This window comes from Tamandua tetradactyla, chromosome 13, assembly GCF_023851605.1.
Source record: "Tamandua tetradactyla isolate mTamTet1 chromosome 13, mTamTet1.pri, whole genome shotgun sequence".
Taxonomy (NCBI): Eukaryota; Metazoa; Chordata; class Mammalia; order Pilosa; family Myrmecophagidae; genus Tamandua; species Tamandua tetradactyla.
In genome coordinates, this window is record NC_135339.1 from 60,949,178 (window position 1) to 60,975,122 (window position 25,945).

General features: G+C 39.2%; 2 protein-coding genes and 1 long non-coding RNA gene across 6 annotated transcripts in view; 2 read left to right on the forward strand and 1 right to left on the reverse strand.

Annotated features, from left to right (window-relative positions):
- SLC25A28 (solute carrier family 25 member 28) overlaps positions 1-9,317 on the reverse strand; it is a 22,492-nt gene extending 13,175 nt beyond the window's left edge. The window contains exon 1 of the mRNA XM_077125709.1: positions 9,032-9,317. The gene's annotated coding sequence lies outside the window, so the exon portion shown is untranslated. The remainder of the gene's footprint in view (positions 1-9,031) is intronic.
- The window catches only part of LOC143654129 (uncharacterized), a 20,655-nt gene extending 3,570 nt beyond the window's left edge, over positions 1-17,085 (forward strand). For all 4 annotated transcript variants that reach the window (XR_013161679.1, XR_013161680.1, XR_013161678.1 and 1 more), the window contains 2 exons: positions 3,840-3,901; positions 16,947-17,085. This is a non-coding gene — a long non-coding RNA (uncharacterized LOC143654129). The remainder of the gene's footprint in view (positions 1-3,839; positions 3,902-16,946) is intronic.
- A 6,124-nt stretch (positions 17,086-23,209) lies between these two features.
- Positions 23,210-25,945, forward strand: part of ENTPD7 (ectonucleoside triphosphate diphosphohydrolase 7) — an 82,664-nt gene continuing 79,928 nt past the window's right edge. The window contains exons 1-4 of the mRNA XM_077125713.1: positions 23,210-23,333; positions 23,668-24,098; positions 24,383-24,482; positions 25,647-25,829. Coding sequence (XP_076981828.1) covers positions 24,475-24,482; positions 25,647-25,829 — 191 coding nt within the window. The 5' untranslated portion in view covers positions 23,210-23,333; positions 23,668-24,098; positions 24,383-24,474. The remainder of the gene's footprint in view (positions 23,334-23,667; positions 24,099-24,382; positions 24,483-25,646; positions 25,830-25,945) is intronic.

The following is a 25,945-nucleotide window of genomic DNA, read 5'->3' on the forward strand; positions in this document are numbered from 1 at the left end:
CACAGGCAGAGGCTCTGACAGGCTAATGGGAACCACCCCACAGCAACCCCTCCACACTGCAGAGCAGCATTACCAGCTGAGGCCTGGACTTTCATTCTCCCATAGTGTTCTTTGGGGCCAGATTGTTCGCATTTATTCTATTCTATGACTTCTTTATCTCTGGGTCTCTGGTGTTCTTTTCAGCCCTGTGCTCGCCTAGTGGCGATAGACTGGTGGCCTCACGTTAAAGGGTGGAGGCAGCACATATACCTATGTTCCAGCTCTGGGCTTGGTTTCACCATCACTGATGCTATCCTACTCTGCATCTTTTCCACTTCCCAGCTCACCTCTGTTCTCCAGTTTTTTCACAATACAATTTATCATCTACTTGGGTATTTTTACATAATTATTCTGGTTGATGAGCCTGGCTAAGTTGCCTTGGTTTGCTTCATGTTAATCTTCTTTTTCAATTTCACCTGGCCGTAGGACCTCTTACATTTGTAGAAGTGTCTCAGATTCAAGTTTGGGAACATGCAGTCATCAGTCAACATCAGTCAACAACCTTTCCCTCTTTTAATTCCAACTTTTTTTTAAACTCCTTTTTTCAGTGTCACAAATGACCATTCCAAATCCAACAGTCTTGCTTATTTCCACTTTTCTTGACTGAGGATATCAATTCTGCCCATTGACACTGACACTTTTCCCTAGCTTCAGGAATCACTTTATTCTATTGTACCTTTTAGATTTCTCTGTCTCCTACATTTCTTTAGCCACACTGGTGGACATTCCTAAAGGTTTAGTGCTGCTTCTCCTGTTCATCTTTATTAACTTGGCCAGACGCTGCCACTCCAAATCTGCTTTCTTCATCGGAGCGCCACCTCTATTTCCCAGGTTGCATACTTTTTAATTTGAAACTTCTGTGTGAATATTCCTTCAGTCAGTAAATATTTGTTGAGTACCAACTCCATGCTTGGCACTGAACTAGAAATGTGATACAAGACCAATAGAGCCCATTCTTTCTTGGAACTTACTTTTTAGTGTGGGGAGATAAACAAAACAAATAAGAAAAATATCAGCTCTAGATGTTATGCTGATAATTGGAATAGGGTGGTGTGGTAAATTGTCTGTGCACAGCTACATTTGTGTGATTGGTAAAGGCCTCTCTGAGGGGATGACACTTTTGGTGAGTTCTGGATGACAGGCAAGTGCCAATCATGACAGACCCAGAAAGGGTAGTACAGCAGAAGAAACAGTAAGTGCGAGAACACTAAGATGGAACAAGGTCAGAAAGAAGGCCAGTGTGGCTGGAGCATGGTGAGCAAGGGGGGAACCATACAAGACAGGAATGAGAAGATAGGCAGGGGGTGAATATTCCCCTGAAGTTCTGACTTAGCATGTCCATTCCAAACTCAGCCTTTCCTCACCACAACCAGTTCCTCTAAAGTTTTCCTTTTTGACTATTTGCAAAATCAACCAGACTCTAAAGCCAAAAATGTTCTTTGACCACCCCCTCCATCCAATCTCCCAGGATGTCATTAGTTATTATTCTGAAATGTTTCTTTTGTTTGTATTCTCCTTTCCCTTCCCATTGATATCCTTTTATAGAACCTGATCCCTTCACTTCTATTATTGTAATAACCCCTTGAAAGTCCTCTCTACTTCCAGTGTCTCCTGGCTTTACCAATATTTCACTCCCCTTCTTCCAAGTACATAGTAGGATTGTTCTTTCCACCTCCTTGAAATTAGACAGATTAGCCATGGGACTTGCTTTGACCAATGAAATGTGAGAGATGCATGAGAAAGTCACATATTTCTTTTCCCACCACAATGATGATGGTGGAGGCTCCCTTCTGGGACCTGAATAAGGAAGACTTGAAGCAGAGTCTCCTACATGTCACCGCCTCTCCCATATGGGCTTGCAGCATGAGTGAGAAATAAACCTCTGTTGTTTTAAGACATGGAAATTTTAGGGTTATTCCATAGCACAGCTTAATCTAGTCCAGTGCGTCTCAAACTTTAATGTGCATATTAATAATCTAGAGAACTTATTAAAAATGTAGATTTTAATTCTGAAGACTCTGGGGTGTGGCCTGACATTATGCATTTCTGACAAGCTCCCAGGTGATGCTGATGCTGCTAGACCCCGGACCACAAGTAGCAAGGACTGAACCCACCCTGACTATCTGATACACTCCCCTGAACAATCTGTACACTCCTAAACACACTATCCTGCATTGCACCAGCATTTAAATCTTCTTAAAAAATGATTAACAAGCAGGCTTTTTTGGTGATAGTCTTTATACATGGTCAATAGCTTCCTGTATCTACGAATTCTATACTGTAGAGTCTTACTTTCTTATATTCCCAGACTTTTCCTCTTCTCCCTTCATTCTTTTCTACACCTTTGTTCATGCTTGTGACAATGACAGTAATTGTCTCAATATCAAATCTCACTCCTTTTAATAATAGAATTTTATCTTGGACACATGGCTTCCTAGCCTAAGTCCATATTTGTCTCTGGTTCCCATGCAATTAAGTTTGGCTGTGTGATTAAGTTTTAGCTAGTGGAGTCTGAGTGGAAGTGATATGTGACACACCTTCTCTTCCTCGTTTTTTCTCTTCATGACAGCTGGAATACAGACCTAGAAGATGCCAACTCTTTTTGGCTATGATGACAAGGGCTATATCTTAGTAGGGAGATGGAGCAAAAGAAGAAAAACTCATCCTTCATACCATGGAGCTGTCTTATGACCCTGGACTACTCATGTTCAGGCTGGTCTGTGAGAGAGCTTGTTAAAGATATTGTTGTTCCATGGAATCGTTTTCACAACAGCTGAATCTATATCCTAACCAACACATGATCTTCACTAGAATGCCTTTTTCCATTTGTTCTTATTAAAACTTTTATTGTTGAAGGTCCAACCAGGTCTGACTACTTCCTCTAGTTTACATTACTCTCTTACTCTGAACTGCCATCACACATGTCCTGGCAAGAGGTGTGAGTGTAGTATGAAATGAGATTGATTCTACTAGCTACACATGAAAATAAGACTGATTTATATACTGTCACTTAAAAGGAAATTGATTCCTTAATTATGAAAAATGACCATAAGTGCTGTAGGAATTCAGAAATTCACACTGAAGGGATGAAGAGATATATACGTTTTTAAACTGGAGAATGTGTACAGGAAGACTTTCCAAGGGGTATGTGGGGAGCAAAAAGTTTCAAGGGAATCAATTTCTTATTCCTTTTCTTCTGCCTGTATTCTTTCCTAAAATTTATCTTCCTGAGAAAACACCTGCAATTCTCTTTTCCCAGTCCCCCTTTCTCACTTTCTCTTTACACAAAAGGTGTGCCGTCATCATTTTACTATGGTTCATTACCCTGGTTCATAAAAACCTCCAGTTTGCCAAATAATCCTGGCGTTAGCAAGGCCTCCTTCAGTCAAAGTATCTTGACTTCAGACAAGACTTTATGTCTTTCCCTGACTTTCATACATTTCTGCTAAGGGCCACACATTTAGAGTTGGATATTTTGGCCCAATGGAGCAGTGATCTTTTGTCTAACTACATCACCTTTTCCATCCCCCTGACTCACTTCCTAGGGAGACTCCCCTTAAGAGCAAAATCAGAGTACCTAATTAACATTAAAAGTGACCGTGCCTATTTCATACAGGTGACACATTCATGGCAAGGTTTGGGCCTCATCTATTATTCTTGGAATGAAAATATTTAAGATTTATATGCATGCTGGGAAATAGTAGTGTTTCTGTCATAAGAAACAAGAAATTGCTGAGTGATGCTCTCATTCACTTGTGTGTCAACTTGGGTCTCAACTTTCTATTTTGCATTATTTCTAGGAGAATATAAGGAAGGTTCATATTTGCTTCTCACAGATCAACATTCTGTCTTCAAGTAAAAGGTACATGTAACAAAAGTTATTTGGTGCTTTTTTATTTTCTTAAATATTAAGACTTGTGGTAAAAATATTTTCATTTATAAAAATATTTTCATTTTCCTTTGTCACAGATTATTGGCTCACACCCAACATATGAGCCAAAGAAGCTAGTGTCTCATTAGCCTCTCAAAGGTTTATGCTTATTTTCTCTTTCTCAGATGTTGACATGCTCTTTTAAATCTGTCAACTATATAATTATGAATGTATTATTTAAATGTTGAAATTGCTAACATAATATTTTTACTATTCCAATTAATGCCCACTGTAATGCCTTTTTTGTTATTTTGCTTTTAAAATTAATTTTATTAGAGCAATTGTAGGTTTATGGGAAAAGCATGTAGAAAATACAGATTTCCCTTATAACCCCTCCCCGCAACCAGACACACCATAGTTTCCCCTATTATTAACTCAAACGGCAGTTCTGAATTAGTCATAATATAACTACTGAAAAAGAAAATCTACTTTGAACAAAAGTGAAAGCTCTGGGAGTAACTGCTCCTGGGTATGAGGTATCATTTTAGGTGAGGAAAATGTTTTAAAGTTAGACTGTGGTGATGGGTGGACAATCTGAATATACTAAAAACCTCTGGATGGGTGGATTTTATGATATGTGAATTATGTCTTAATAAAGCTATTTTTTTAAAAATGAAACATCTTATTGGGGTACCTTGTGTCTTTTGGAACTTCAATTTCATCATCTTTTAAGCCCTTCCTTTTGTACATCTTTTTTGGGGGGGAAGGGTGGTTATCACAATTACAACTAATCCTTTTTTTTTTTAAATTTTCTCCTAAAGAATGTTATTTCTAAAAGAAAAAAAGCAAAACAAGGAAAACTATCAATTTTGATCTATAGAATAAGCAAACATAATGTCAAATTTGGTTTACAGATTAAGATTCAGAATAATTACTTTAGCTTCACTGGTATGTTTTTGTATAATGGAAGTTTCAGTTCTTTTATAACCATACTTAAATTGAAACACATATAGTTAGAAAAAAAAGATTACTTTATATGGTAAATCAATATTCATTCTCATTTTGGCACAGCTCTCCTTGCTATCACTTGTTTTATTTTTACTCATTTATTCATTTCTATTATATTCTTATTAGTTTGATAAGAATATTAGAAATAATGCCCTAAAACAATTATTATCACACCTTTATAAGCCTTACATTTTTGGTTATCCAGTTCCTTCTTTTTGGATGTTGATTTCCCCAAAGTAGATATAACTGCACTTTTAAAAGCAAAACATCTACTTATATATCTGGTAAAACAAAGTGTTTCCAAAATGCAATCTAGTATATAATGCTCTGAACTTTAGAAAACCATTTTTAATTATAAATTATTTTTTTATAAAAAATAAAACTTTATAAAACCATGTTTAATTATAATTATTTTCTCCATCTCAGATGTTGACATGCTCTTTTTCATTTGTCAAATATATAATTATAAATGTATCATTTAAATCTTAAATTACTAACATTATGTGTATTTTTGCTATTTCAATTTATGCCCAGCTGCACCTTTTTTGTTATTTTGCTTTTTAAATTTTATTACAGCAATTGTAGGTTTATGGAAAAATTACGCAGAAAGTGCAGATTTCCCTTATACCCCCCCCACACATAGTTTCCCCTATTATTAACATTTTGTGTTACTTTTGTTACAATTGATAAAACAATGTTATCATAATTAGGCTATTAAGTTTAGCCCACTGTTTACATTAGGATTCATTCTCTGTGTCATATGGTTCTATGTCCTCCCCCCACCCCCAACCTCAAGGTAACTTATATACAACTGAAAATGTCCTTTTATCCCTTTTCAAACATACAATTCAGTAGTGTTAATGGCATTCACAAAATTGCGCCTCCACTTCCACAACCATCATCCAATGCCAAAACTTTTCCATCACTCCAAATGGAAACTCTGTACAAATTAAACATTAATGCCACATTCCTCTACCCAAGTCCTGGTAACCTGTATTCTAGTTTCTGGCTTTATAAAATTACATGTTCTGCTTATTTCATATTAGTGAAACCATACATTATTTGTCCTTTTGTATCTGGCTCATTTCACTCAACATGATGTCTTCAAGGTCCATCTATATTGTACTATGCATCAGAACTCCATTTCTTTTTAATGGCTGAATAATATTCCAGTGTGTGCATACATATTGACCACATTTTGTTTATCCATTCCTCAGTTGATGGGAATTTGGGTTGCTTTCATCTTTTGGCAATTCTGAATAATGCCACTATGAACATCAGTGTGCAAATATCTGTGTCCCTGCTTTCAATTCATTTCGGTATATACTGAGAAGTTTCTGGGGGTTCCTAGATCATGTAGTAATTCTATTTCTGAGGAAATGCCAAGCTGTCTTCCACAGCAGCTATACATTTTACATCCCACCAACAATGTATGAGTGCTCTTATTTCTCCACATATTCACTAACACTTGTTATTCTGTTTGTTTTTTTTTAACAGCCATCCTAGTGGGTATAAGATGATATCACACTGTAGTTTTTTATTTGCATTTCCCTGGTGGTTGATGATTTTGAGCATCTTTTCATGTGCTTTCTAGCCATTTCATGTATCTTTGGATAAATGTCAATTCAGGTATTCTTTCTCATTGTTTGAGTTGTCTTTTTTTGCTGTTCAATTGTAGTATTTCTTTATAAATTCTATATATTTTCTTATTGGATATGATGTTTCCAAATATTTTCTCCTAATCTAAAGTTTGTCTTTTTACTTTTTTGATAAAGTCCTTTGATGTATAAAAGTTTTAAATTTTGATTTAAGTTCCTTTTATCTGCTTTTTTTTCTTTTGCTTGTAATTTGGTATCGAAGAAACTATAGCCTAACACAAGGTCCTGAAGAAGTGTCTCTTCTTCATTCTCAGAAATGTTTTCTGCTAGGTCTTTGATCCATTTTGAGTTGATTTTTGTATATGGTATGAGGTAGGGGTCCATTTCATTCTTTTGCATATTGCTGTCCAGTTGCCCCAGCACTGCTGTTGAGGAGACTTCTTTCCTCAATAAGGGGACTTGGTACTCAGTTGATCAAAGCTGTGAGGATTTGTTTCATCTCTCAATGCACTTTCATTGCTGTATATGCCTGCCCTTCTGCCAGTACTACACTGTTTTGATGACTGTAGCGTCGCAATAAGTTTTAAAATTATCAAGTGCACATACTCCTACTTTATTCCTTTTCAAGATAGCTTTGGCTATTACAGGCGGCTTACCCTCCCACAGGAATATGATTGGCTTTTCCATTTCTTTAAAGAAGGCTGTTGGATTTTATTTTATTTTTTTAGAGTAAACAGGCAGAAAATTTATTGAGAACACGTGAGAGGACAAGTGGGCCCTCTTGCAATGATAGTGGAGAGGGAGGCAAGTGGGAAAAATCAATGTAACCATTTGCTTTTATAGGTTAGTTTTATTTATTCCTCCTTCCCCTTCCTTGTTCGAGGCTCTCCCTCCTACCATATGCTCTTTCTAGGGTCATGCCTGGTGGTAGATAGTGCATTTGGGTGGATCAGTTGGCTTCACCCTCCTCCGTAGATTACTCACTCAGGTCGGGGTCCTTTGGCCCCCAGGCGCTATTTGTTGCTGTTCTTTTCAGAGAGATCTTTTTCTCTGAGGCCTGGCCACTTTTTGGAGTTTGCCTTTTGCTTAGCCAGCCACTGCCCTAATTCAAACCCTGCATCATTTCCCCCTTCAGAGACTTCTAACTCCCCTTAATCTTAATGGAATTTGGGCTGATGATATGTCTTCTGTAATTGCTTCAAACTGTCAGTGGGTCATATAGGCCCTACTTGTGGGAATATAGAAGTTTCTGTCTATGCTACTGAGAGTGGCTGGTTGAGCCTGGGGAACAGCAGCATGGTCTCTGGCAAGGAAGAGATTGTGGTGAAAGGTTTCTAATCTGGATCAAACAAACTTGATGAGCAGTTTTAAAATGCAAGAGCTGATCAATAGCAAGAGGAGGACAGAAATGAGCAGGTCTAGGAGAGGCATTAGCTAAGTGAAACTAGGGAAGAGGAAAGGAAATGACCATCCTTTAGGTCCAAGAGTGAATCCTAGCTGGGCAGCTCATTCCTGCTTAACTGGGGAATAGGATGGTGCATGTGGCAAGTTAAGAGGTGTAGGAATAAGGCTTAGAAGGGGGCTTGATTGATTGGCTGTGGCTTTCATGGCCATATCAGTCTGGTTATTTCCTCAAGAGATGTTAGTATAATTTTTTGACATGCAGCTCAATGAATTACTTTCTCAAACTCTCCAGAATTTTCCATATCCATCTAGTCAGCAATGGTCTACAAAATTCACTTTTTAAATCCTTCTACAACTTTCTAAATCCTTCTATAGCTTGTAGTCAGTAATGACTACAAAATTCACTTTTATAAACTTTCTGTGACTTTCCACATCTATTCAGTTAGCAACGACTACAACAAATAAAATTCACTTTTATATTAGGGATAAGTTAGTTCACAAAGTTAACATATTGTAAGACTGGACTTGAGGCATTTGGAGGTCAGTAGGTTCTGTTGCTAAGGCATTCTTAAAGATAAGGGGACTATTTTGAAACCTTTGGTGCAGCACCAAGTGAGTAGGATGGGAATCTTATTTTTAAGTCCCTGCCATTGAAAGGCAAATAGGTATGGAGAGTCAGGTGAAGAAGGATACAAAAAATGCATCTCTTAAAATTTAGGATTGAAAACAGTCAGGGGTTATTTGAGGACTAGCCCTGGGATGCCTTCATGCCATACAGATTATTTGCCAAAGATTTTCTTTGGGATGCTTCAAGGCCTCCATCTAGTAGGGGCCTCAGGGCAAATAAGGGGTAAACACTAGCCAGGTTTATTAGTCTTCAGGTGGCCCCCAGGGAGTGAATAAGATCCCTCCCTAGAAGGGGGGTGGGGCATTACTGATGGGACACTAGAATTCCCTTGAACCTACAAAGAAGAGACATAGTGATGGTTTTAGTTTTGGCTTTACTGTTAACTCCCATAAGTAGGCAAGTCCAAGTGGGGGTAGGCTCAGAGTGGCAGTTCAGACCAGAGTAAGTGGCTCTATTATTTAATTAAGAAATCAATATTTTTACCTGTCATGTTGAATGTCACCTGGGGCTCCTCTAAGTTGGTCAGATGTGAAGTCAGCAGAGGTATACACAGCCTCAGGCAGCTTCAGTCTTTGTTACTTGATGCGAGCAGGGCTCCAGGGGCTGTCCTGACCCCCCTTTGGCAGACACTGCAGTCCTTGAGCCTAATGCTCATGCTGGTGGCAGCTGGGCCAAGGCCCCAGTGGGTTCCAAGGCTGAGGGCTGTTTCAAGGTTTCTGGCGCTCTCTCTACCAGTGGCCCTGAGACCCACAGTTGAAGCAAGGCCCTTGCGACTTAAAGCCACGATGCGGGTGACCTCAAGGAGACAGGGTGCTTTTAACAGTGACTGCAGTAAGCTGAGCCTGCTTTCTGCTTTTCTGCTTATCTCTTTGCCTTCTACGTAATGCCTTTTTTAAGGCACTTTAAAATGACCTAGAAAATTGATATAGGCCTTTGTTTAGTCAATAGGATAAAAACATGAAATGAACAACTTCCAATTTTATGTTTTTTTTTTAAATCTTGGTTTCACTTAACTGTAGCTCCAAACCCAAAATATCTCTAAATGAAAGAGTAACAAGAACAATTAATAGTCATATGACAAGTTTTAGTAAAGCCATTTTGGTATTAATTTCTAGAGACTGAAAAAATGATTACTCCAATGAGTTGAACACATCATTTTACAAAGGAAATGGTTACATAATCCTTTAAACAAAACATAAGGACTTAAGTTTCAGTTGATAGATTAGTAAAAACAATAGCAACTAGATTATTACGTGATTTTTGACATAAAACTTGGAAGATGTTCAAAGAAGTGGATGACAAACATTTGAAAAAACTTTTCCTATTCATTTACTTGTGCAAAAAGTTTCCTTGGGGGTGCACGGGTGGTTCAGTGGTAGAATGCTCGCCTTTGATGTGGAAGACTCGGGTGCGATTCCTGGACTGTGCACCACCACCTCCCCAAAAAAAGTTTTCTTGGAATTTTTATCTATAACAGTAAGCAGGAATAGAATTAATGATGAACCTTGTCTCATTCTAACAAAAATTAATACTTATCTAATGATCCATGTTGTAATTAAAATATTTAAAAAGTCACATCCATTTATTAACAGACACAGTCCAATGAAAATTTACTTTTAATGTAGGTAACTATTCATCAAAATCTTTATTTTTTGATGTATATTGCTTTCATATCCCAGTTCAATATTTCCCTGACCTTCCTGACTTGATTAATTTCCCATCGGATGCTTTAGGTCCTCCAAAATTAGATAGTTTTAATTTTGCATTTGTTTATAAAATTATTTCATTATCATTATCACGAATAGATGATAAGCTAAGTGAGGGCCAGGGGCATCATTTTTACTTTCTTTTTTCTCCCATCACTGTATCTCCAGAATAGCGTAGTACTTGGCACATTGTATTCAATAAACATTTCTTTGAATAAATGAATAACGAATGAGATACTTGTGGAGCTTGGGCTGGAGCAGTTATTTTTCCCCTTAGGTGGTGGTAATGACTCATCTAGTAAGTTCCAGTTCCTTCAACCCCTGCTTCCTCTTACCCCCCAACCCAAGGCCTAATCCTCCTTGGTGCCCTCCATGTGTAAACAGGGATATCACTCACCAGAGTGGTGAGAGTGAGACTCATTCTTTTCCTATTCATGGCCTTAATTCTGGGAAATTCTTCTGAAAGCAACAGAAGAATTGGGTTCAGGAGTCAGAACTGAAAATAGAGCCCCTGCCACTACTTTATGAAAATTTATTAGAAGGTAGTGAGACTACAAATCTGTTTCTTCATCTTCTTTCCTTCCTTTTTTTTTTCTTTCAATATTTTTATTGAGGTATCTTCACACACCATACAGGCCATCCAAGTAAACAATCAATGGCTCACAATATCATCACATAGTTGTGTACTCTTCCTCCCTCTCTTAATAGTGGCTCACAAATCACCCAGGGAAACTTGTTAGATATGCACATTTTTGGACTCTACCCAGGTCCTATCAAGTCACATCTCTTGGAATAAAGCATGAGAATATGCATTTTTCAAGCACTGGAGGTTATTCTGGCTCAACATGAACCACATTTTGAGAAACTCTGCTTTATTACTGCCATATTATGCCAAACCTTTAGGTGGTGCTGGTCTCATAGGCTAAAATTCACACCTTCAGTAGGGGGCAGCAAAGCTCAATAGTGGTATCCAACTCAGTTATTCTGTGAGAAAGTACTAACTACTGAGTGCCAGGTCCTGAACTAGGTGCCGGGGGTACACTAATAAGCAAAACCAGATGTGGTCTCTTCTCCGGTATAGTTTATGGTCTGCTGGGCATTAATCAGACATGTATAAATGTAAAATCACAACTGGGATGCATACTGTGAAAGGAAGGTACATGATACACTGAAAGCATATGTCAGGGGACCTGACCTCTAGGAGGTTATGCTATAAAGGGAGAGTGATATTTAAAATAAGAGGAGTTAATTAGGCCAAGTCAGATGGTGGATAGTGGAAGGTGTTAAGGAAGCTGGAACTTCTTGGATGAAGAAAAGATCATATTACAAAAATCTTAGGAGAAGAAAAGGCCAATGTTGTTAGTTCTAGGGGAAGTATAGTTTGAAATGAGATCTGGTAGATAGATAGAAGCCAGACCATGTAGAGCTTTGAAAGTCATATTATAGGGGTTGGTTTCCATCTTAAGAACATGGGATTCCACAATGGAATGTTAAGTTGAAGTCAAATTTGCATTTTGAAAAGATCACTTTGGAGATAAATTGAGGGCAGCAACCCTAGAAGTTGGGTCATTATTCTTATTTTATAGATATGGAAATGAGCTTTAAGTAACATAACTTTCTCAAGTCACACAGCTTAGTAAGTGGCAAAGCCAGGTTTCAAACATTGATCTTTCTGACTCCAGAATGTGAATTCTAGATCAAGGTGATAAACCACCAAAACTAGAGAATTAATCAAAATGATTTTTTTTAAAGGAAGAAACAGAGAGCCATATCTCCAATTCATCCTCTCTTCCATCTTATAAGCACTTAAGGGTCAGGATAATTCAGGATAAATGCCTCCTCTCAGGATCGTTAACTTAATCACATCAGCAAAGATCCTTTTTCCAAATAAGGAAACATTCAGAGGTTCCAGGGATTTGACATGGATATTTTGGGGGGGATACTTTTGACCTACCACAATCATTAAGGGCCATCTTGGAGGGAGAATATCATATATTGGTGCTTTATTTAGTACGTTGATCAGAGAAGTTAAGTAACTTGTCCAGTGTTACATTGTGGCAAATCAAACTTTGAACACTTACATATGCTATAGAGCCCACTGGGCTATTCTAACTTCTTATAATAAAAGGTGGTTTATGAATGCCAAGATGTGTCATGCTAACCTAAGATAATTTTTTAAACACACAGATAGAAAATGCTAGACTACCAAAGATGGAATTAAAGGTGTTCTTTATGTTATTTCTGTTAGTCAATGTGTTCTATTCTTTTAATGAACATGCATTCCTATATATATATTTTTTTTCCAGGTATTTTCTATTGGTGGGACATTACTTTGCATTTTAATTTTTTTCACTTTGAGGTTTGACATGCAATTAACTATGTCTATTTAAAGTGTACAGTTCAATATGTTTTGACATGTCTATGCACATGAAACCATCACTGAAATCAAGATAATGAACATATATAACACCTCCAAAAGTTTCTTCGTGCTCTTCTATAATTTTTACACCTCTTCCCCCAACTCCATCCCAAGAACAGGATTTTCAAAGATCTCATTTAGTTTAGGCCAAATTGAATCAGGCTGGGCCTCAGTCTACATAGCTGGAGTCCTTATAAGCAAAGAAAATTGAATACTGTTTCGGTTTGCTGAAGCTGTCAGAATGCAATATACCAGAAGTGGATTAGCTTTTATAAAGGGGATTTATTAAGTTACAGATTACAATTCTAAAGCTGTGAAAATATCCAAATTAAGGCACCAACATGAGGATATATTCTCAGAGGAAAGGCAGCTAGTATCTGGAATACCTCTTTCAGCTGGGAAGGCGCGTGGCTGGTGTCAGCTGGTCCTTGCTCCTGGTTCACTGCTTTCAGCTTCTGATTCCAGTGGCTTTCACTCTAAGTGACTATAGGTCCTTATGTACTTTTCCGGGGCAAACTCTGGATTTCATTTCTCAGCTTAGAATCTCCAAACATCTGTGTCTTGGCTTCGTTTCTCTACTCTCCATGTCAGTTCTGAGCATCTCCAGCTCTGAGCTCTCTTTGTCAGCTCTTTTAAAGGCTCCAGTAAACTAATTAAGACCCACCTTGAATGGGTGGGGTCATATCTCCATGGAAATAACCTCATCAAGAGGTCCCACCTAGAGAGGACTTCCAGAGATGAATCCAGACCTGGCACCGTGGGATCAACAATTACATCCTGACAAAAGGGGGGAAAAGAAGTGTAATTAATAAAGTATCAGTGGCAGAGAGAGTTCAAATAGAGTCGAGAGGCTACTGTGGAGGTTGCTCTTACGTAAGCTTCAGGTAGACCTTGCTACCTATCATAACCTGCCAACCCCTAACCAGGACCATTCCAGCAAATTCTAAAGAATACCCAGGGAAATTTCTAAGATTCCACAAGGGTTCCAGACACCAGAGTTAACTTGCCAGAAACCTGCAACCTCCAGATGGGTTCCTGGTCCAGAGAAGTCCTGACGCCTAGCTCAGCCTCTCCAGAACATCAGATAGTTCCATCTCCCTACCCCATATTAGTGACAGACCCTTCCAATATAAAAAATTTAGTATTGCCATAGCCCAAACAACCCCAATGAGAGGTATGGAAAGATCAAAGGTGATGGTGGAATTATACATAGAAGATAGACTTAACAAATGAATATGAATGCTGAATCATCTAATTGATATCTCTTTTATTAGTCTCTAGTATCTTAGAGCAGCTAGAAGTAAAAACCTAAAATTGTGAAATTGTAACCCATGTCAAAGTCTCAGATATGTTCTACAACTAATTGTGGTGCTGTGCTTGGAAACTGACAGCTTTTTTGTATATATGTTATTGTTCACAAAAAAAAGAAGGAAAAATATTCAATTGTGATGATAAAAATGTATTTAAGCCCTCTAGCCACCTATATTCTGGAGCAGCTAGAAGGAAAAATATGAAAGGATTGTATGTTAGCCCATGACAAACTCTGGGACCTATGCTGTAACCACTTTTTGAAGAATACTTTGAAAACTATTGCTTTTCTATTTCTTTGCTTTGTATATATATTATACTATACAACAAAAAAAGTTAAAAAAAAAAAAAAAAGAGGTCCCACCTAACAATAGATCTGCCCCTACAAGATTGGATAGGATTAAGAGGACCTGGCTTTTCTGGGGTACATAACAGTTTCAAACCAGCACAGACACCAAGGTAGAAACCAGAAGTCAATAGAAGTCTGAAGTCAGCAGAAATCAGAGGAGCAGACAAAAGGAGAGAGTGATTGCCATGTGAGGAAGGATTGCCAGAATGCGACACACTCAGGAAAAAGCAAGCCCTGTCAATATCTTGATGTTGAACTTCTAGTCTCCAAAATCATTAGGCAATAAATTTCTGCTGTTTAAGCCAAACCATCGTGTAATATTTGTCATAGTAGTCTTGGAAAACTAAGACACCTTTTCTTTTTCTTGGCTACTGTACTGGCTACAATTTCTAGCACAACAATACATAGAAATGGTAAGGGGGAATATCTTACCTTTTTTCCTAATCTTAGTGAAAAGCATTCTTTTTTTTAACCATTAAGTATGCTGTTAGCTACAAATTTTGGCTGTCAGTTTTTTATTTAATAATATATCTTTGAGATCTTCCCATAACTGACATTCATTTTTAGAGCCAAATTCCTCCTCTGATGGGGCTTGTATTCTAATAGCAGGGAAACAGACAATGAATCAATAAATAAAATACATCGTATGTAAAAAGATGATATATAGCAACCAGGGGGGACAGGAAGTGTTGGGAAGGAGGTTTTAATTTTAAATAAGATGGTCAGGAAGGGTGTATTAGTTTGCAAGCTGCTGGAATGCGATATACTAGAACTGGAACCACTTTTATATAGGAGAATTTAATAAGTTACAAGTATACAGTTCTAAAGAAGTGAAAGTGTCCAAATTAAGGCACCAGCAAGAGTTACCTTCACTCCAGAAATGCCTATGGGTCAGGAACACCTGTCAGCTGGATAGTCACGTGGCTGGCATCTGCTGGTCCCTTGCTCCTGGGCTCCGTTGCTTTCAGCCTCTGTTCCTGTGGAGGTTCCTCACTTTACTTCTCCAGGGCTGGGTTTCATCTCTTGAATTCCCATGGCTTTCTCCAGGTTCTGGCTTGCTTAACAGCTCATGACAATGACTGCTGGGCTCCAAGCATCTCCAAGCACATCTGTTCTCCAGGTTTCTGCATCTTTGTCAGCTCTGCTGTGAAGTTGTCAGCTCTTAGGCTTCTGTTCTCTAGGCTTTGTCATTTCTCTAGGATCTCTCTTTTCTGGTGGCTCTAAAGCTTTTTCCAAAATGGTTCCCTCTTAAAGGGCTTCAGTTAGCAATCCCACCTTGAATGGGTGGAGACACATTTCCATGGAAACAATAAAAAAGATACCACCCAGCGGGAAGAGAGAAATAAGACGAAATAAAGTTTCAGTGGCTGAGAGATTTCAAACAGAGTCAAGAAGTTATCCTAAAGGTAATTCTTATGCATTATATAGAGATACCTTTTTAGTTTATGGTGTAGTGGAGTGGCTGGAGGGAAGTACTTGAAACTGTTGAGCTGTGTTTCAGTAGACTTGATTCCTGAAGACGATTGTATAAAGATAAAACTTCTACAGTGTGACAGTGTGATTGTGAAAACCTTGTGTCTGATGCTCCTTTTATCCAGGGTTTGGATAGAGGAACAAAAAAATATATATGGATAAAAAAATAAATAAATAATAGGGGGGACAAAGGATAAAATAAATTGGGTAGGTGGAAATACTAGTGGTCATTGAGAGGGAGGGGTAAGGGATGTGGCATGTATGAGTTCTTTCTTTTTATTTCTTTTCCTGGAGTGATACAAATGTTCTAAAAATGATCATGGTAATAATATACAAAACTATGTGATGATATTGTGAGCCACTGATTGTACACCATGTATGGAATGTATGTGTGTGAAGATTTCTCAAAAAAAAATGAATATAGATAAATGTCAGAAAAAGAATTAAATGAGTTACAAAATAATATTTGCTATATGATGCTATTAATATAAATTAAATAAACACAAAAATGATGCTATATAACAGCAAAAATAATTTAACAAAACACAATAGTGTCATTGAGAAAACTATGCGTGTGAGAGGGGGTCTGGGAACTCTGTATTTTTGGTGCAATTTTTCTGTAAACTTTACAACTGCTCTAAAAAATAAAGTCTATTGAAAAAAAAAAAAGATACCACCCAGCAATGTTGAATGAATTGAATGAGGATTAAAGAACTTGGCTTTTGTGGGGTACATAACAGATTCAAACCAGCACAGACGGTCTCACCGAGATTTTGATATTTTATTAACGACTGAAGGAGGTAAGGGGTAGAAGAAGAGATGTGGTTGAGAGGAAGAGGTATGGGTATTGGGTAGATGATGTAGAGCCTTGGGTTGTTATAAGGACTAGGGCTTTTACTCTGAGTGAGATGAGAAGATACTGGAAAGGTCTGGAGGACTTATATGATCTAACTCATACTTGAAAGGATCATACTGTACAGTGCTCAGAATAGACTATAGGGGCAAGGAGAGAAGCAGAAAGACTAGTTAGGAGACTGTTGCAATAATCCAGTAAGACATGATAGTAGCTTGGATCAGGCTGATAGCAATGAGGGTAGTTAGAAATGACTGGATTTTTTATATATTTTTAAATACTGCCCATAGGCTTTGCTGAGGAAATGCATGTAGGATATGAGAAGAAGACAAGAACAAAGGATGATTCCAGGACTTTGGGCCTGAGCATCTGGAAGAAAGAAATGCATTTTACACTTTCATCAATAAAATATATTTTCAAATGCTTTAATCTTTGCCAACCTGATAATTGAAAAATGGTATCTAATGGGTTTTTCCCCCACATTTTAACTATAAAAATTCTCAGACAAAAATTGAAAGAATATTAGCCACTTCGTATTGACTTAAACAATAAAAGAAACTTGCTCGTTCAAATGATTGGTTGTCTACAGACATAGTGGAATTCAGAATTGGTTTAACTCAGTGGCCTAACCATGGCATAAAAATCTAGGGGGACAGTAAAAGAATGAATTACAATTATCCCTTTCCATCACCATCTGATGGATAGTGACTTCCTCCATGGCGATTTCAATATAACATGGGTCAGTATAAGAAATTAAATGAGAATTCTGGGGGAGTTTTGTGGACACACAAAGGCCAGCAGATAATATACAAGGGCTAGAAATGTAGAGATATCTTAAAAAGTTTTGTAACTCATAAATACATAAAATGTATATACTGTTATATACAGTATTATCTGTACAGTATGTACTTTGCTGTTAAATAACAAATGAAAAGCTACATAATTTTTTTCTTAAAATTAAATTTGGAATTAAAGAACTACAGTTCTATGCACTGGTTCAGGGATGCCAAGCATGTTTATCACACTCTCTCATGTGACATCTCGTGATGATCTTGCAGTGATCTTTGCATCTTGAAAAGATGTCTTGTCTTTTGCATGTCTTGTGTCATTTAAATGCCAACAATTATTATTAGCATCATGGGTCCCAAGTGTAGAGTTCCTAGTAGTTTGGAAAGTCAAAAGGAAGTGATGAACTTGAAGGAAAAAGTAGAATTGTTAGATATGCTTCGCTCGGGCAAAATGGCCGCTTTGGTTGGCTGCCATTACTTATGAATCAACCATAAGGCATATCAAGAAAAAAGTAGAAAATCTCTGAAGCTGTTGCTGCAGCCACACCAGCAACTGCAAAGCATTTGCATAAACCACAATATCTGCATCTCTCTCGTGTAGAAAGGGCAACATGGTTTGGGTGCAAGATTATATTTAAAAAGGTGTTCTGGTAGACTCTGGCATCATATGAAAAAAGGTTAAGTCCTTATAAGATTTCCCAAAGGAAAATGAAAGTGAAGGGTCTACCCCTACAGATTTTCAGACCAGCAAACGCTGGTTTGAAAATTTAAAAAAAAAAAAAGGTGTAGACTACGCAATGTAAAAGTGAGGGGAGAGACAGTGTCTATGGATCAAGGGGCAGCTAGGGAGTTTCCTGAAACCCTGAAAAAAAGAATTTATGAAGACTTTCCAGCTCTTGGGGGTGCCATGCTCCTATCCCCAATGATGTGGAAGGGATAACTGTTCTCCTTTATATATCCTTTAAAAAAAGAAAAAAAAAAGAAACTTTCATTCACCCGTTTCTGTTTAACTAGAATTGGGCCACGTGTCCACCTGAAACAATAGCTATGGTCAAAGGATAAGATTTTGCCTAATACCTTAGCCTGGTTTGCAATCTCTAATCCTAGAGTCAGGGATAGAGTCAGAATTCTCAAATGCACACAGGCTACACATGGGGAAGTTGTTCACACTCAAATATAATTGAGATGGGTACCAAGAGAAGGAGATAAATGTCCTTCTTATCATGCCTTCATCAGAAGTACTAAAGTACTATGGGTATTCTAGAGTTTTCTATACTGCAACCCCACCATTCCCTGCCCTGGTATTTCTGAGAAGAGGCCTTCCACGTCTCTAAATGACCTGTTGCATTGATTTCCTATGTTTATCAAATTTGCAATCATCCTATTTATTAATTCACTTCCTCCAGTTGCTGTCATCTTTCTGGACTACTATGCCCCACACTGGGTATTATACCTCTTCCTTCATTTCTCAAAACACCCAAACACAAGGCTGTTGTATTATCTGACTTTTATTGAAAGGTTTAGGTCATGGAGAGTGATTATAACATAGTATAGAACTCAAAACTGAATACCAGGTGTCATTATCTGAAAGTTCCCTAATTAGCCTAATCTTGGGGACTGTGTTATTTTAAAATACGTTTACAAATTGTTTGATACTTCTCTCTTCAAAATGTAGAGCCTAATCCACCCCCCCCTTGAATGTGTCCCGAAGTTACTGGCTCACTTGTAATGAATAGTATGTGACAGAAGTGATGCTATGTGACTTCTAAGGTTAGGTCATAAAAAGAATAGCGCCTTCAACCCCTCTCTCTTTCTCTCTCTCTCGTTTGCATCACTCACTCTGAGAGCCCTAGGAAAGGCCCATGTGGAAAGGAACAGAGGCCTCCCACCAACTTGCCAACCATGAAAGTAAGCCATCTTGGAAGTCTATCTTCCAGTAACACCCAAGACTTCAGATATCTATAGCCCCAGCCAACATCTTGATTGCAAGCTCATGAAATAGCCTGAGCTCAGCTGCTCCCAAATTTTCAACTTACAGAAACTGAGACATAATAAATATTGTTGTTCTAAACCACTAAGTTTGGGATAATTTATTAGGTAGCAACAGAGAAATAATATAGGGACTCTCTCATGGGTATTCTCTTCAGTCCTGAAGAAACTGCCACCATCTTGCATGGTGCCCTCCTCTTTTCTTTCATTTCTTTTTTTCTACTTTCCTTAGCAGAGTTCTCCAAACCCAGTATCTAGAGGCGAATGTTTAAAATACCTGTATTTTATTATGAACCAACATATCTTTTTATGTCCAAAACAGAGGCATTCTGTCTTCTTCCTACCAGGCCAACCAGCTCAAACTGCTTTCAGCTTATAAAACAATTATCCTTTCCCTACTAGAAGTATATATGGGCTACAAAAAAGTACTACAAAAGAGAAGAAGCACCGAAGTGGACTGAGGAGTTCATGAATGAGTAGAGAAATGAATGACAGTCATTCTATGCAGAAGGAATTACAAACACAAAGGCTCAAAGGGGAGAAAAAGTATAACACCCAATAGGGTACCTATTGGGGTGCATGGAAGATTTGATGGACTAGGATATAGCAAGTATTGTTATTTAGAAATGTATATCAGATAGAAGACTGCTGATAACAGAAACTCCTGATTCAACTGACTTAAAAATAAGAATAATGAACCTAATGCCTCAAACAATAAGTCCATATGTAGGGTTGCTCAAATATTGGTTAACTTAGCAGCTTAATAATGTTATCAAGGACCAGTTTTTCCTATATTTCTGTTTTGTTATTATAAGGCATGTATTCTTGTGGTTTTAAGATAGCTGTAGCAGCTCCTGGCATTGCATCCTAATATTACATCTGGAGGTAGAAAAAGGGGCTTTTCTTCTCCCTCTCTCATGATGTAAAATTTTTATTGACTTATGTTTGTGTCTCTTGTTAACATGGAGAAAACCTTTCCCAGAAATATCTCTCCTCCATCCCCCACCCCACCCCATCCCCAGCAGACTTCCCTACAGCATCATTGGCTAGAATTGCATCACATGCTTATCTTAAACCAATATCTGGTGAGGAAATGGGCCCACTACGATTGACTTAAACCAATCACAGTTAAATCGTGGAGCTGGGGTGGTACTTAGCATATTTTATGTACATAGCCAAGTATAGGAGTTTGGTTATGAGGCAGGTTAGATAGGGAAGGAGGGAGGGGAAGTGACCCTAAGACCTATAAGAAAGTTCCTCATTTAGGTCAGCACCCAAAAAAACCCCATGAAAACTGCTGGTCATCAATTCCTAATTAGCATAACCAGAAGGGGAAGAGCCCCTCCAGAGTCCTTATAATGCAGGAATCCCAACCTCAGAGGACTTCTCCTCCTTTGGAGAATGCCCACATTCACTCCCTTTGAGCTTGTACTTTCACCACGCATTAAAGTTCTGGGTGTACACACTGGTTAGTCTTTGGTTGTACACAATGACTGGCTCTTGAATTCTTTCCTACAGCTGAGTCAAGAATCTTCCCAGCGTTAGCCCCCTGTAGAGGTCTTGATTTCTCTGAGAACTCCCTGAGTTCTCCAGTTCCAGCTGAGAACTCCCAGGGCTTTCTGGCATCAACAAGCTTTTTTTTTTTTTTTTTAACTTTTGGCTGTTTACACATGCTAGTACTTGAGTTTTTTCATGTTACTGTGTCAGTGCCAGCACCCGATTCAGGTCTCCACCTCTCTGAGAACTCCTAAGGCTCTCCAGCATCAGTTACTTGAATAAAATTGGAATTCTGTTAAAAAGGAGGAAGAGGGAATGTTGGTTTTTTTGGTGGCAAGCAAGCAGAGTCTGCCATACCATGCTAAGGAATTTGAACTATATACTGAAGGATTTTAAACCAGTAGATAGCATGATTTTAGAATGACTGCTTAGGTGAAATCACTGGGGTATTTAATCAACATTGGGACTATGGATAGAGGAGGTTTGGATGGATAAGGTGAGAGGTGGCAAAACAGTGAGCTTTGTTTAGGACAGAGAAGTGTCTAAAAGACTCATGAAGAGCAATGTGTAAACTTGGAAGGGAGAATGAACACCACATTACCTCTTTTAGAGGTTCAAACAGTACGGTGTGTGGAATGAAGGAGAATTGATGAGGGGAAATGAAGTAGGGGAGACAAATGACATCTAATATGGGACTGTTTGGCTGATTTTACTCAGGGCTGATTAGTTAGGAACATCTGAGAAAATTGCAAATGTAATTGTAGACATGGTTTCAAAGAGTTGTTAAAAATCTATTTTGAAATATGGGATTCCGTAATTTGTTTCAACATGTTGAGTTACAACAAAAAAGATACAGTTTTTTGTTGTAACAAAAACTCTGTAACTCTGTAACAAAAGCTGTGAGTTTTTAATCAGATAAGCATTGCAGGCCTTTGTAAAGAACCATGCTTTACAAATGCCTGGGAGCCTATGGACTTACTGAAGGAAATATTATCCAAATGAGAGAGACAAAGAAAATATAAAGGGAAGATGTCAGGATTAAACACTCTTTTTGTTTCATGATAGTAGTTATGTTATGAATTAGAGGATGTTTCAATGTATCTTCAGAATTGTAAATTAATATAGTTCCTAAACTATATGAATTAAGTATTGTTTAAATGTAATACTTTCACTCAAAAATATCCATTTACTAGAATGCTAGTTTGAAATATGCCTTGGTTAGACTTAGAACTGCACAGTTAGAAGGCAACTTCAGGAAACAAAGAAAGAGAGAATTCCAAAACATTTGTTGAGTCCTTTCCACATTTATCTTTTTCCAGGCACTGAAAAAATAAAACTGGGCTCTTGAATAATAAAAATACCTTATATTTGTACAATTTTTGAGGTGAATCCAAGCCTTAGGCAACTATTTTACTCAAATAGTTTCTGAGGTCCGGGATAAAGTATAACACTTGAACAGAGGGAGAAAGGTAAATTAGGAAGCCCAACCAAGTTGAGAAGGTAAAGGAGGGAAATAAAGAGCCAGGAGAGACTGACTAGACAAATAGACAATGCCCAGACCATATGTGACAATAAAAATTAGCCCACAACTTCTGTAGCAATCAACCCAGAACCATCAGGATGTGGTCAGTGACTGTCACCTTCCTTAATTTTTGTCCTTACTTCCAACTCTGGACCAATCAACCAAAGTCAATATGCTTCACAAGTCAATCACATAAGATCCCTACTTCCAGTTAGCTCACCTCCAGTTTCCCCAAGCCAAAAACCTCCAATCAGGGTATTTATGACACCTCTCCCCCATTAAGCTTTGTCATAACTGACAGCCTAACAGCCTTCCAGTTTCTGCCAAGCAAGTGATGGTGGCAAACTTCCATGCTATATGAATATGTGCGTAAAAAGTCTCTGTGTATTTCCATAGTCATTCACTCATTTACTTATCATCCATGAATTGAATTTTATGAGACAGGCAGTGTCCAGTACTGATAATATGTGGAAGCCCATAATTTCTGCCCTCAGGGAATTCTGTCTAGTGGGGCAGACAGACACAGAGACGTAACTATAATTCAGCGTGGTACGCGAAACAACAAACATACAAAGGGGGGGTATAGTTCAAATGAGACTTTTAGAGGAAGGTGACCTTTGAACGGGCGTGGTAAGGGATGAGGGGGGGTTGGCCAGGAGGGGATAAGGAAGTTATTCAAGGCAGCAGGGGCAGAATGAGCAAAAACTAAGGGCCATAAATCACGAGGGAAGCAAGGAGGGGCAGAAGATGCGGGAGGGTTCATTCGTGGGTGGTCATAGATGTGTCACGTTTCAGAGTTTGGACTTTATCCTGTCCAAGAAGCTTCCTCCTGGAAATGAGAGAAATGCCTGGCGTGGGCAAGGAAGAATGAAAACATTAAGGTAATATTATTTTCTATGTATCACTGTAAGGTCCGGGAGGGCGGGGACACGGCAGCACAAGTCTCCCACACAGGAGGCATTCAATGCATGTTGAACGAATGGATATAAACACTCTGGAGTTTAGGTCATTGGCCCTAAATTATGTTTTTCTCATACGACAAGACAATTAACCAGGCCGAGACATCAGTTTGGGAGGTGACAGGGAAGGTTTGAGGTGGGAGAAGAGCCATTCTGGCGGGGATGATTTGGTGGGCACAAAACCTCCCATAGGCTGTGGGCAAAGCATGCGTGTGGGTCGCTAACTCCCATCCACCGTGGCTGATTTGCATTGCAGGCCGCGGAGAAAGTAAGCAATAGAGAACTCACGCCTCGGAAGGGGGAGGGAGCATAGGGCACCCACAAGCTGCTGGACACTGCTCACCGGGGTGCCCACAGCGGCCTCTCCAGGCGGAGCCACAACACGAAGCTCTCCCGGATAGGGCGCGGCTCGAAATCCCGGGGCGGTCTTTAGAAGCCGAACGCTCTTGGGGATTGGCTGTCCTGGAGGACAGACGTGAGGCCGATGGAGCTGGTTCGTCAGCGGCTCGGTGGAGGGCGGGCCCCTCTCGGCGGGTTCCCTGTCAGTCATTGGCTCCCTGTGGTTTCCTTGGGGACGTGGCGCCGCCACCGGCCTGGGCCCTCCTTCCGGCTGGGCGAGAGGCCTCGGGGAGCCTCTTCTGGACCCGACCGAGTGGAGCGGAGAGAGCCGGCGGGCCGCTGGATCCCGTGAGTGTGAACCCAGGAGGGCTGCGGGGTTGCGGGACGCGAGCGGCGCTGAGGAAAAGGGGAGTCCTCCCCACTCCCATCCCCTCCCCCCCCCCCCCACTTGAGGATGGCTGACTTTCCCGAGCACTGAGCGATCCACGAGGAAGCCAGGCTCTTAGGGACCCGGGGTAGAGTCCGCTAAGCTCGAGCCCCGGGAGGGAGGTGGGAGCCATGGCCTTCTCGTGAAGGTCTTGTCTTGTGGACACTGCCAGAGGTAAGATTGAATCTCACCAACTCTTCCCCAGGCTGCAGATTTAGGAGATGCCTGGGACAAGCAGGCCCCCACAGAGCAAAAGGAAAAGGAGGTGACAAGTGTTGAGACCACTGAAGGGAACCCATGGCTAGGTAAGGCTGCACCCTTTATCCCCGGCTGGGCTCCGTGGGGGGTGGCAGGTAAGTTGGGGGACCCTGAGACTGTTACAGTGAGATTTGTCCTAAGGCTGCACCTGGGCTTTTGCCAAGACCATCAAAGTTGTATTCTTTTGAAGGCAGATACGGAAATAATTTCCAGCCCATAACCTCGGAGTGGTGGTGTGACTCTGCACCATCAACCGGGAAAAGTGCTAGTTGTACCGTTCTTTCAAATTACCATTTGAATGAAGCGAGGTGCTCCTTGACCAGATTAAACACGGAGAATTTTTGCAATTAACTTTGAAAGCAGACCGACTGCGGTCCTTTTGAATCAACACGGAGATTGAATTTCACAGCTGGATACACTTATTCATACAGTGTAATACTCTGAAGCTTTTATAAAGGTTAAGGTGGGTCTACATTTCCTTATATGGGGCAATTGTCAAATCGTTTAAGTAGGGTTGGGGGTGAGGTGGGGGTGGTGGTAGGAAAACAAGATGCAAAGCAGTAGATATGGCATACTACCATGTGTGTAAAGCCAAAGGAATGGAGAAAGATACACACATACACACAAATATAGATTTATTGTCATATATATAATATATAATTATGCTTGTGTATACACACAAAAAATCCCTGGAAAAATATGTAGAAACTGGGCAATAATGGTTGCTTCTGAAAGGGACATGGTGGGGTCAAGGCAGAAGATTCATTTTTCACTATATATCCTTTTGAACAGTTTGATTTATTTTTCTACCATGTGCATATGTTACTTGTTAAAAAAAATCAGTTGAATAAAATTTCTGACTATCCAGTCTTGACAGCATCCTTGGTAGGAATGCTATAGTTGATCTGATTTTCTAATATTATGAGGTTGCTAGGGGGATGATTTATTCCTTACCATGAGATTAATTTTTTGAATTGCACCCAAAAGTGAAAACTGTGGGAAAGAAGTAGATAAAGTTTTTCTGATTTATGCTGTAGAAGCACCATAAACCATATTGATCCTTTTCTAAAATTCAAGACTGAAAGAACATTTAGATTCTGCTGGCATGAAAGTTTTCTTTATTAATAAGGGCTTTTCTCCAATTTAAGGGGCATGTTTTAGCCCTCAATTGTAGAGATTTTTCAGACTAACTAATGTTTGTCTCATTTTAGGATCAGTTTCTCCTACCTCTGTCCAGCTTCCTGGTACTTCACTGTGCCCACAGTGAGCCCGTTTCCCCGCCAGCGGGTGGCATTCCTGGGACTCTTCTTTGTATCCTGTCTCCTTCTACTTATGCTAATCATGGACTTTCCACATTGGGGTGCTTCATTACCACGTGACAGGCAATATGAAAGGTGAGTCAGCTTTAGATCACTCTGATCAGCTTTGGCCTGAAGTCAATAAATATTTTGATAAGATGTTTAGTCCTCTACTACCTTTGACTCTTTTGGGGTATAGTGCACTTTTATCG